The sequence below is a fragment of the Acanthisitta chloris genome, unplaced genomic scaffold (assembly GCF_000695815.1).
Source record: "Acanthisitta chloris isolate BGI_N310 unplaced genomic scaffold, ASM69581v1 scaffold41958, whole genome shotgun sequence".
In the NCBI taxonomy this organism is placed as follows: domain Eukaryota; kingdom Metazoa; phylum Chordata; class Aves; order Passeriformes; family Acanthisittidae; genus Acanthisitta; species Acanthisitta chloris.
In genome coordinates, this window is record NW_008687334.1 from 21,367 (window position 1) to 33,257 (window position 11,891).

Sequence of the window (11,891 nt, forward strand, 5' to 3'; positions counted from 1 at the left end):
CTAGAACAGAGTCAGACTATGAAACACATTCTATTTCCTTTCTACAGTAAAGACACATGGAACAGGCCACTGGCCCTCAGGGCAGCAGGTCTCTGCACTCCAAGTCATTCATGCCTGATTTGGAAGGCTGCTGTCAGTCAAGGCTTCATCCATGTGCATCTTGCACAGCAGAGTTCAGGGCAGGTTTCTCTCCTGCTCGAGGAAGTTTCCATACTTTTCTCACTTTATGACACATTACAAAGAGTTAGTGTTTAAAAATAAAACGTTTTGCTTCATTACTAACCTCTCTGGAGAGGAGGTTTGAAACCACACAGCACAGATGCACAGACATGTACAACAGGGACACAGCTGGGGAGGTTCAGCTGCACAGCAGGAGCCCAACAGCCCAAGTGAGGTTGCCACTGCAGAGTCCCTAACAGCTGTCTCCAGGGGTTTGCAAACTTCTCCTCCTGTTTGGGGAATTTCAGAGTTGAGATCAAGATGCCTCAACCCACTACTCCTCAGATGTTACCAGATTCTAGGCTGCCAATCAGCATCTGAAGTTTTCAACAGCAGAAGTGACTTGATGTCATTGTTTGAGGAAGCAACATCAGATTAAACACAGATTAAACATATTTGTTTGCCTCAGCCTGTGAAAAGCCATTCAAGATTCCTCACTGTATTTGTCCAACAAAAGTCACATATGAAGACAAATAGTGACTGCTAAAATAACACATTTCTGAAGCACTAAATACCAAAACCTCAGGATTTCATGTTTTGCTCCAAACATTATCACAACTTTTCCCTAACAGAAAATCTTTAACAGAGCACCTAGCACTCCCATACATCATCCAAATGGGGAAGAAAATAATACCAAACCCCAGAAGAATGTTCCACACCTGATACAGATTTAGTCACAACAGCAGTCATGAGCATGAATGAAATCCAACATGGAAATTTAAGCTGACAATTCACCAACTTGTTCTTCTGACATCCATTGGAACACAGAATTGATTAAGAGCCAATCATAACAGAACACAGTAATCAATTCCCCCCCCAAATATTCTCCCTTTCATATGAAACAGGAAAAAAAAAAAATCTAACACTCTGGGAATAAAAACAATGAGTAAGCTGCTCATTGGTTTCAGACTGAGGACAAACGTGACAGTTATCTGCTCCTACACAAGCACCAGGTTACATGAGGGAGGACACAGGCTGCTGGCAGGCCAAGTGTTCCACAAGGATGCACATACAGAGTTTGTAGCTCATGCTGATGAGACAATACCCACTGCAGATCCACAGCTTCCTTACTGGTGTGAGCATCCAATGTGTCTGCAATCCAACCGCTTGCTGGATCTTAGTAAATGTCATACAAGTCACTAGAAACGTGAATTCCTCCTCAAGGAACCATTCTGGAAGTTTTCTAGAAATAATGACATTCCTGGAAGTTCCTATGAGGAACAGAATCAGTTACACACAACAGAAAGTCTCGGTGGTATCCAGCCTGTTTCCTGGTGTCCATCAGCAGACTCCTGCTGCTCCTGCTCCTCAGTTGATTGGTAACTTGGCCGTAAGATCTACTGGTAAAAATGGAGATCTGGAGTCAGAGAGTGAGACTGGAGAGTCTGTGCTGGTGCCAACTTCTGCTGGGGAGTCACAGGAGGAACCTGCACTGCTCCTGTTGTCATCCAGGGCATGTGACGACAGACTGGCAACAGAGGAATGAGGACATGAGAAATGAGGCACTCTCTGCTCAGGCTCCCACAACAGCTTTGCTCATCATAAAGCCATCCTAGAAACAACTGTACATCTCCAAGGGACCAGTAAGCTCTGAGATCTGAAATGTATCTGTAGCTACACTCCCTGCAGTCACTTCCAAACACACAGAATGTGCTGCCCATTGCCTGCTCTGCTCGCCCAGAAGTGGGGCACAGGCAGAGGCCCCAGGCTGAGCAACCCCTGCCAGCTCTGCCCCATCTCCCCAGGCTCTGGGCCAGCACACAGCCAGGGAGAGCCAACACAAACTGTACTTACTCCACTGTACTACATATTTCAATGACACAAGCCTGTAACTACAGCTGATCTATCACCAGTGATAGCAGCAACATGACTCTTTATGAACTACCATCTCCTAAACCAAGCTGCAGCAGCTGAACCCTCACTGCTGTGCACTGTGAACAAGGTGTGCAAATGTTTTTCAAGTGCCTTTAAAACATGTACTTTGCTATTGCCACTGCAATGTGCCCCAAGCCTGTGCACAACTCTGTACATCAGCTGAGAGGCACAAAGGACAGAAACACTGTGAACAACCCTGTCTTGACAGTAGTGTGGGGACACCTTATGGATTATTAACCTCTTGACTAAAACACTAGATCAAAATCTCTTGATATTACAAGTCCAGGGAGGGACAGACTCACTCATGTTGCACTGTGACTAAGAGCAAGGGAAAAAAAGCAAAACCCAATTCACACAAAAGCATCAGCATTCACATTTGATTGCCACTTGAAACTAGACTCCAAAACCTGCCAGCCATGAGGGATCTTTGCCTAGACATGCTCAGCTCCCAAACAGGTGAGGGATGTTAGGCCTAGAGATTGTAAAACCATAGTGAACATTGCTGCCTGGCTACTGTGGAATTTCAACGCTGTAAAATTACAAGATGTCTGTGTTAAAAAAAACACAAAACACTTCAGGCATAATCACTGCTAGAATTCAAAAGACCTGCAATACTTCTGACGACAGGGACAACAAACAGCAGAGCATTTACCATCCCCCTAGGTCGGCCTGATGTGCACCTTCAGGGCTAAGCATGTTGGTGGATCCTTGGAATAACCGTTTTGGATGATCTTCCATCTCTGTCACACCTTTGGGAAGAGATAAGGAGTGATGAAAATTACTGCTCATTTAAACAAAAATCTGCTTTCAATTACTTCTACAGAGCAAACAGCACAGAGGTTCAAACTTCGAAACTATAAATTACTTTGTATAAAGCATAAAACTTAGCTGCTGAAATTTTAAGGACTGTCTATTTCCTGGAAACATTTCAGTCCAAGCTTCAGTAAAGTTTAGTGAGTTATGAGCTGAGGTTTAGATATCAGATATTTATTCTTCAGTAGTAAAGAAAAAGCTTTTTGCTTCAGTTTATCCAGGTATCAGTTCACTGAGCAGCTCCACCAGAGCAGAGAACAAGTTACATCAGTTTTTTTACCACATCTATATGACTGCAGCAATGGAGAGACTTGAGAACAGAACAACTCTTGGCTTTATGAATAGTAAAAACTAATTTAATTATTTGCCTGTTTTACCCCTACAAACAATTCTGTTTATTTGGTCATCAATAACACCTATTTCTAGTCACTTTCTGAAGCATCAGCCAAGTGAACAGAGCCATGAGGGACACTATAGAGTTACTACACAACTTAACACTTTGGCCTATTACATTACCCAAACCCAAGTACTGTACCTTTCCTTTTCATTGATCCAAGAACACTCGGTCGGATGCAGTTAATTGGACTCTGACTTCTCCTGTTAAAAGAAGAATTGTGCTACACTGAGATCACCATTAAAAAGGAAGGTTGAAAACATGTAAAGAGCCAAAAGACACTCAGAAAACAAACTACTAAGTGAAAAAACCCCTAAGAAAATAGGTATTAAACCAGCTTATCCAAAACAAGTCTTTTTTTTTCCGGCTGAAGAAAGCCCAGGAAGCTCAGACCGTAACAGAAAAAGTGTAATCACATTACTTCACAACTGGGGCAGTCTCAGAGCTCACATCTAGGCACTAACTGGATCTCAGCTGACAGGCAGTGCTTTGCTGAACTGCGAGGGCCTAGCAAAATTTAATTGTGTGCCCACATCACTCAACACAACATCCAGTGCAACTAAAACCTGAGCCAGTAACGAACCCTAAATCTGCTGAGCTTCCTTCCCTTATGATTCAATTCAATCCCTCAAGATGTGATTGAGAGCAATAGACTCCCTGAGATGACAGATGCCACACTGCAGCCACTTTCCCAATGTTATGACATGAGGATTTTGACAAATACTCTAGAGCACAGTATAATCTAAACTTTACACAAATATATAAAGTTGTATTTGTGCTCAGAAATCATTGATGAATGTAACAAATTCTGGTCCTTCACAACTGGGAACAAACTCTGCCAATTTTCTATCATGGATATGCTCTGGTTCTTACCTTGAAAATCTCCTTGTCGGACTGGGGCTGGGACTTGGAGGTAACCCACTGCTACTCACCAGACTTTGCAAAGATGGTGAGAAACATTGCTGAGAGGAAAACAGTTTGTGTTATTTACTCACAAATACTGCATCACACCCACGTGGCAACAACTGATGCTAACTAACTGCAGAGAAATGAGCAACCCAGTACCAATGTCAGCAACCACTCACTGTGGCTGAGTATACTGAGACAGCACTTGTTGTTACTGAGGAAGAGACATTTACAAATTGGACAGATTCCCTTCTCCTGCAGTTATTTCACTGTACTCTGCTTAAACAGACTCACTCATTTTTTATTAACCACAGATTAACAGCTGAACGCTCCACAGAAATGCACATCCACATGATGTGCAGCTGCTAACTGGTATGTTCTGGTTTGGGGTTTTAGGGGGTTTTATTGACTCTCTAGTTTCTTGTTTGCAGCTGAGGTAGAAAGCAGCAGGTGGCTGAATCTTCTGCTAGTGATTTAGCTGAATTTATTTAGTATTGCTTAAGACAAAACCATTATTACCACATTTTGCTCACCTTCCCTATCCCTCTTGTAGGTGAAGGAGCTGGAGAAACTGGAACAAAGTCTACTTGCTTTGGTGATAATGATTTTTCAAAATCATTGTCGCTCTGTAAACAGTACATAGAGTTAATCCCATGGGCAAGAACCTGAATATGGAAAGGGATGACTGGGGTGGAATTCCAAAGTCATCCTCCAGCATATCAGTAATTTTTAGGTAGCCATTTATGAGTTTCTGCTTAACAACAAGAAAGCCTTGAACATTACACGGTATCAGAGCATGGAGGACAATCAGAACAGGCAGATTCCATGCAATTTCCTCTTGCCATACCCAAAGAACCCACATGTGACCTCAACAACTGATAATTCTAGGCCTCGTTAGTGCGAAAAATTGCTGCTCAAAAGCAGATCTACACTAACACCTTAATTGTAGGTCAAGCTATCAAAGGAAATGTTGACATGAGAGTCTCTAGTATGCTGAGACTGATGATAGAAACACAAATTAAAGCATTACCAGGCTCAAGCTCTCCTCCCATGAGTGGCTCATCTGCATTGCTACTTGCACTTCTCTATAAAGAAGAAAAGAGATGCATTGTCCCAGGCCCACAGACAACTGCAGTCAGTGCTGGGGTTTGCCCTAGTGCTCACCTTTCATGGACTGTTTCTCTGTTCAGCAAATTCATTCCTTCTTCCTGAAAGAAAGATCAGCAGATGAAGAAGTAAGATTAAAAGAAAGCACTTTGCTACACCAAATCAGAAAAGCTCTGGTTTCATTTCACTCTGGCATGCAGAAAATTTAACTCAGTTGAGCAACACTAACCTGAAGTTCTCACTACATGAAAAGGAGTGAGGAGCTGAGGATGAGGGAACAGATGTAGGATGAGACACCATCACCTCAGCAGTGCTGATGTGAGTTGGCTGTTTTCTCAAGCAGCTCCATTTTCATTATAACCCAAGAGGTAGTTACAAAACCAACCCATGATAATAGGAACCAAACATCCTGCATGTGCTGGAGTGTCTTTATGCAGCCTTGCATAACATCATTTCACAAAGTGGATACCAGTACAGATAATCCTCCAGAGCATGGCTGGATTCTTACCTTACTGTATGGATTAATGACTAACCAGACACTTGTCAGCATCTCATTTGCAATACACTGCACACAATGACTTTGCAATGTAGTAGGTTTTTTTCCTAAAAAAAAACCCCTTAAAATATTATTAAAATGGATCAAATAATGTTTAGTTTAACACCAAGCCCCAGCTTGACTCAACCTCCTCTTAGGGAGACATTCCTTGAAGATAACTGAATGCTCTCCAGTCTGCTGGGTGAACCAGTAGATTCCTTAATACAGTTCAACTAAACATCTTCACAATCTCCCTCACAAGTAGGAAGAGTTTAACACATTTCACCTGTGTGATGATTTGCTCAGATTTGAAAGAGTTCAGAAATAGGTCACACAGGTTCCCACCTGAGCCAGCAAGTACACAGGACAGGGAACGCCAACTTGTAAGTTTAATGATCAGACACAGGTTAGGAAATTACACTGTTTCCTTCAGTCCATGTGGGGCACAAGTGTGAATACAGAAGAATTCTCAAACAAATTCCATTTGCTTCATGTAAAACAGCCACAGCAGTTCACCCCCTGGCTCTCAGCATACTTCTCACTGTATCTCCCTGTTCACTGCAGGGGTTGGACCAGATGACCTTTAAAGGTCCTTTCCAACCCAAACTAATTTATGATCCTGTGATATTTATATATTAATCCTAAGCTTTTTTATATTGATAAAAACAGCTCCAAAACTGACCCAAGTGCTTCAGAGTCTCTTTATGCAAGTAAATTATTTACATAATGAAAGCAAAAAGTTCTTTTCCTCAGGATTACTGTGCATGCACCTCAAATATCTGAGGTGGGAAACAGAAGTGCCTTCCACCACTTCAGACTCCACAGCCTAAAAATGCTGTCTGAAGCATTAAATCATCTTAACTGTAAAAATGAAGCCTATCCACTGAAAACTAGCAAACTAAAAAAAAAAACCATATAAAAAAACTCAAGTATCTTCAAGCTAATGTTATAAACATTCTACTGTCAAAAAGGGGAGATATAAAATGAAGGAGCCACAAGAATTTGAGCTTGTTGATTTCAAAGCTGGAGTCCTCAGACTACAGTCTGCTGGCTGGGAGCAGAGCTATTTAATCCTGCTCAGATATTCCCCACACCTCCCCCTTCCCAAGTGTTTGCTCTGGTGCCCTTCCCCCCTGTCTGTGCTGGGACGGCACAAGTACAGCGATCTGGAGAAGAAAATTATACAGATGAAAAATAGCCCAAGCCAGAAGAGTGCAAACTATTTTTCAGCCAGAGTCCTTCCTTATCCTGCTCATTTTCTGGCTGCACAAAAGCCTTGTGCCAACACAAGTTAAGGAACACTTTGTTATTGGCCCTGAATATTTATGCTGGCACTACTGCCAAAAGCTTGGTGAAACTTTACCCTGAGGGTTTACATTAAAGGTTTCCTTTCTAAAATGTCCATTTTAAGATTTCTCTTGCTCCTCAAATCTTCTTCTCACTATAATATGCTCCATGAAATGTGGAACTCTGCAGGCAGACTGAAAATAAAATCTACAGCCATTTGAAGGACATCACACATAAGCTGCAAAAAACCCAGAGCCACCTATAAAAAACTTAAAATTAAAGGAAATCAGGACCTGTGGTTACCTGTTTGATTTGGTGGAGTCGACTGCTGGGAATGCGGATGGGAGACGATGGCACAAACTGCAAAATAAAGTCACATTTCAACTGAAACACACTTAGGAATTACAGGAGAAGGGAGGGAGGGAAAGGTACAACAGCAATGTTAGTAACTACCCTATAGTGCCAGCCCAAACACAAATAGAGTAGGTCATTTAACAGAATCCAAACCATTTATAAATTCTCAGCATACATAAACAGCATTATTTCCTTGCAAGCCCATGATAATATGTATTTCCACATTCTGCTGCTTTGTGTGCTCACAGATGCTAATTAGTATCAGCCTGGACTGCACTGCATTTCCAGGCAACTGGAACTGACAGCCTTCTCTATGGAATGGAGCTGCTTTTCACCACCACAGCCACCCTTAGTCTCTATGTTAGCATAAATATTTTCCTTTATGTGACTCCGAATATTTATTTTCCTTTAAGTGATCCAGAAAACTCCCCAATGAATTCTTTAAAAATACAAAGCCAAAACACATGACACTAAAAGGTTCCTGGATTGTTGTCTGCCTGTAAATGAGTACTTTGACAGGTGAAAAAAATCAGCTATGAGAAGGCTAACAAAGAGTTAAACACGTTCTTTATGGTTTCCCAAGAGCTTCACCAATTTGGGTGAAATCAGAGAAGACTTCACTAAAAATGGTCTTCTGTTAGTGCTGACAGTTGTGCATCACTGCAAGTCTATGCTCTGAAACTGCACACTCCAAACCGAGTAATTTAAAGTGATTATTGTCTCAAAATATAATTTTCTTTCATATATTTTCCATCCCTCAAATTGTCAACCCTCAGTTCATTTTTGTCATAGCCATTCAGGGAACAAAGATTCCAAGCTAAAGCTTTGAATAGAGGTTTCACTTCTCTGTAAGCTGAGAATCCCCCCCAAAACAAGGTGTCTTTAAAATGGATGTGTTCAGCTAAGTGTTTATACACTTCATGCAATTTAAGGCTTCATCCCCTTCACAAAACATTACTAGAGCTCTTCACTGTGCTACAGCTGGAGAGCTAACAAACATTCAGTTAACTGTTCACTGCACCACAAATATTTTGCTGCCTGACACAGAGTCATGGTAAGTTATGACAGACTATTAATGCTTCATATATCCAGAATCCTCATTCCAGAAAAACAAACACCAACACATCTGGCCCTTCTTCTCACAAAAGCCTATCAGACGAGCACAGAGGATGTCAAATGTCTGTGCCAGAATTCAGCCACCAAAATATACAGTACTGAAGTCTAACAGCTGAAATATCTTGACTTGCTACTTCTTGAGTTCAGTTTAGGTCAGCCTCACTATTATACTGAGCTCCCAAAAATCCTCTGCACCTAATAAAAATTCCTCCAAGCTGCACCAGCCAAGGTAGACCTTGAGCTGACCTTGATTCTCACACAGAGAAAAGGATTTGGACAATGGTGCCTTCCTGCCCATTCCCCCTGTCACTCCACAGCAGAAATGCATTTGTTCCACTCATTATATTCTAATTTTATGACTGTGATCCACATACTTTAAGGTTTGACATTAACAGAGTATGTACAAAACCAGTAGCTCTCACTGTGAAATAGAAAGAGACAGCTAAGTGTTCCTCTGCAGGGTCTAAGGCACTCACTTAACTCTGAGGGTCCTACATCTTGCTTCCAACAAGGCATCATCCTGCTCTGCCAGTGTTTAAAACTCACTTTTGCTCTGTTTGTTTTCTCTTCTTGGATTTAACTTTTCTGAAAAGAAACCTCTGTCACTTTTACAGGGTAAAACAGACCAAACCCATTTGTTAAATCATGCTACTCAAACCCCCAATGTTTTAAGAGAGCACAAAGCTTAATAAAAACAGTACAAACTATTAAGGGTACCACAGGGAAGAGAAACACCTTCCCCTCTTCTCCAGTATGTCGGATACTGTTCTGCACTGCAGGTAAGGTTTCAGAAGTGCCAGTCTGGCAGGCACCACTGCCTCTGCAGCCCTGCAGTGCCCTCTGCCTCCTGCCAGCACAGCCACTTGTGGGGTCACACTGAACCCCAACAGGGAAACCACCCAGCCTGAAGAAAATCCCCCAAGATGACTAGGAAAAATCCCAACTTCTGCTGAGAGACTCCATGCTTTGCTTAAACTCAAACACTCAGACTCCAATGCTTTGCTTAAACAGCAGAACAGAAGCCCCAAGCACACAACCACCACAGCACTTACTAGTGTCCCTGATACCTTCTGGAAGGAAAGGAACAGCAGAGACTGAGCCTGGCTGACCCTTTCTTGGCAATCACATGTAGTGCCAGAAAACTGCAGGTCAAGCCCAAATGGCATCACTGCCCTTGCAATCATCATTATAAAGTTGTATTCTGAGACTTGGAGAGGCTTCTCACAAAACAGATTTTAGAATTCAGCTGAGCAATTGGGACAGTTGCTGGCCCTGAAGATGGAGTTGATAGACTATGACCTCCAGTTATTAGAGATTTTTAGCAACTCCCATTGTTCCCATGACAGCGAACACCACACAGGTTATACAAATATTAATCAACTTTTTTTCCCCACAGTTTAACCAAACACAAAACCTTAGCTGTACTTCTAATACCAAATGAACACAGTTTCAGTCGCTTACTGAATCTTCTAACCCTCTTTATTAGAGCTTACAGTGCAATAAAACTTGGATTAGTTTTCTTAAATACAGAGAAGTGGGGTCTGAAGTACACTTTATCACCTACCTAATGTAAAATTTAATTTACCAAACCTCACTCCTCAGAACACCTCTAACATCATCAAACTACACTTACTTCAATGCTATAGCCAGAATACCAGGGGAGGTTCCTTAGGTTCCTTAATGCTGAGAGCTTAATTATTCTGACAAAATCATTTATCTGTGGATGATCCTGGTTTAAGACCAAAGAAGGATGAGAATCTCTAAGCTCCTTTCCAGTTCCATCCTCCCTGCCATCTTCAACAGAACCACAAACCAGACTGTAATTCAAAGGAGTATTTCAAAGTGGACAAGGCACTTATCTAGCACTGAGTGGGGCATAAGTAAAATTCCAGCTGTGTTCTGTCAGCACCTGACCAGCTGGGAGTGAAGAAGTTAACTTTCAGGACACTTTTTAATAACATTAATGTGAGGGGAAGGGTTAGGAACATCATTGAAAGTGGAAGCACTGGTTCAGTCCAGAAGGCAGCAACATCTATTAGGGTAGCCAGAAGATCCAGCCCATCCCTGAGTTAGCTCTTGCCTCCTAGCAGGTTCTGGGCAATGCAGCATGAATTAGCTTTTTTTGCCCAACAACTGAGGATCTTCAGAAGCAAACACAACAAACTGAGCTTTCACCTTTGTGTGTTTCTCCTTTTGTCTGACCACAAGCATCAACAGATTTATATATTTTTAGGGTTGCAGCTTAGGGTATGAAGAAAGAGACTTGTTTAAGAAACCCTGACCATAGCACTTTTTATCAGGGTTTATATCCCAGCAGGAGAAAGGCTTTTCCACCAATTTCCTTAGTCTTGTACATAAGTATCCTGGTTCAGTTACAGATGCAAACCTTGGCTGAAACATTTATCCTGACTTAAAAACAGAATTTTAGCTCAGGGGCATCAGTCACCAGAACAGGAGAGTAGTATTCTTCAACCACTGACATGGGGCTAACGAGCTACTAAAGCACCTTCAGAAGGTAACTAGGAAAACCAGGATAAATGTTGTGAGCATCACAAGGACTATGTTTCCCATACTTAAAATTGATACTACTTCCCTTCCACCCAACAGAGCTTAATTTTTCCAAACATTAATAATTAGCTGGATGTTACCCTAAGCCTACCTGCTCCTTAAGGCTCTCTTAGGGGAAAAGTTACATTTGTGGTTATACATGAAAGTCTGACCAAAAATTCCTTTCGGTTAGAGGCAACAACTACCCCATGTACCCTAACCCTTCAGGGGTTAACAAACTATCTTGTGCGAGTGTTCTAAATCAGTGGTGTGTTCTACCACAGTCTGCAGTGTACTAAAACACAAGGCGTGCAGTATTTTCTCTTGGCTGAAGCACCATGGGTTGGAATGGTATTTCAAAGTTCAGATCTGGGGAGCTGTCAGGAGTCTGATGAAAGCTGAAATCACAAATGTCCCAGAGACAGGGAATCATTCATTCTGGAATTCTCTAGACTAATGTCTGTCAGCTAGTTCTATCTTGTTCTAACAGGTGTTGATTACCACAGTCTATTCTGCCATTACTACATAAAAGACAATCTGAGATCAGAGCATCACTGCCCTCTTTTTCTTAAGCATCAGAAATCATTAACACATTGATTACTGATCAACAACACAGTCATGTAATTAGTTTTCTTTGTGAACTACCTTTCTTACTCAACCTTAGAACATCTGCTTGCAGTTTATAAGCGAAGTTATGATCACAATGAAATATAAGTATCCTCCAAGGCCACACAGCCT

The 11,891-nt window shown here is 41.8% G+C and overlaps 1 protein-coding gene across 1 annotated transcript in view; it reads right to left on the reverse strand.

Moving 5' to 3' along the window:
• Positions 1-1,527: 1,527 nt before the first annotated feature.
• The window catches only part of LOC103807770 (protein FAM122A), a 10,582-nt gene continuing 218 nt past the window's right edge, over positions 1,528-11,891 (reverse strand). Inside the window, exons 2-9 of the mRNA XM_009080517.1 lie at positions 7,440-7,496; positions 5,372-5,415; positions 5,238-5,292; positions 4,741-4,833; positions 4,175-4,263; positions 3,443-3,504; positions 2,747-2,843; positions 1,528-1,687 (exon numbers count right to left, since the gene is read on the reverse strand). Of these exons, the coding sequence (XP_009078765.1) occupies positions 1,528-1,687; positions 2,747-2,843; positions 3,443-3,504; positions 4,175-4,263; positions 4,741-4,833; positions 5,238-5,292; positions 5,372-5,415; positions 7,440-7,496 (657 nt within the window). The remainder of the gene's footprint in view (positions 1,688-2,746; positions 2,844-3,442; positions 3,505-4,174; positions 4,264-4,740; positions 4,834-5,237; positions 5,293-5,371; positions 5,416-7,439; positions 7,497-11,891) is intronic.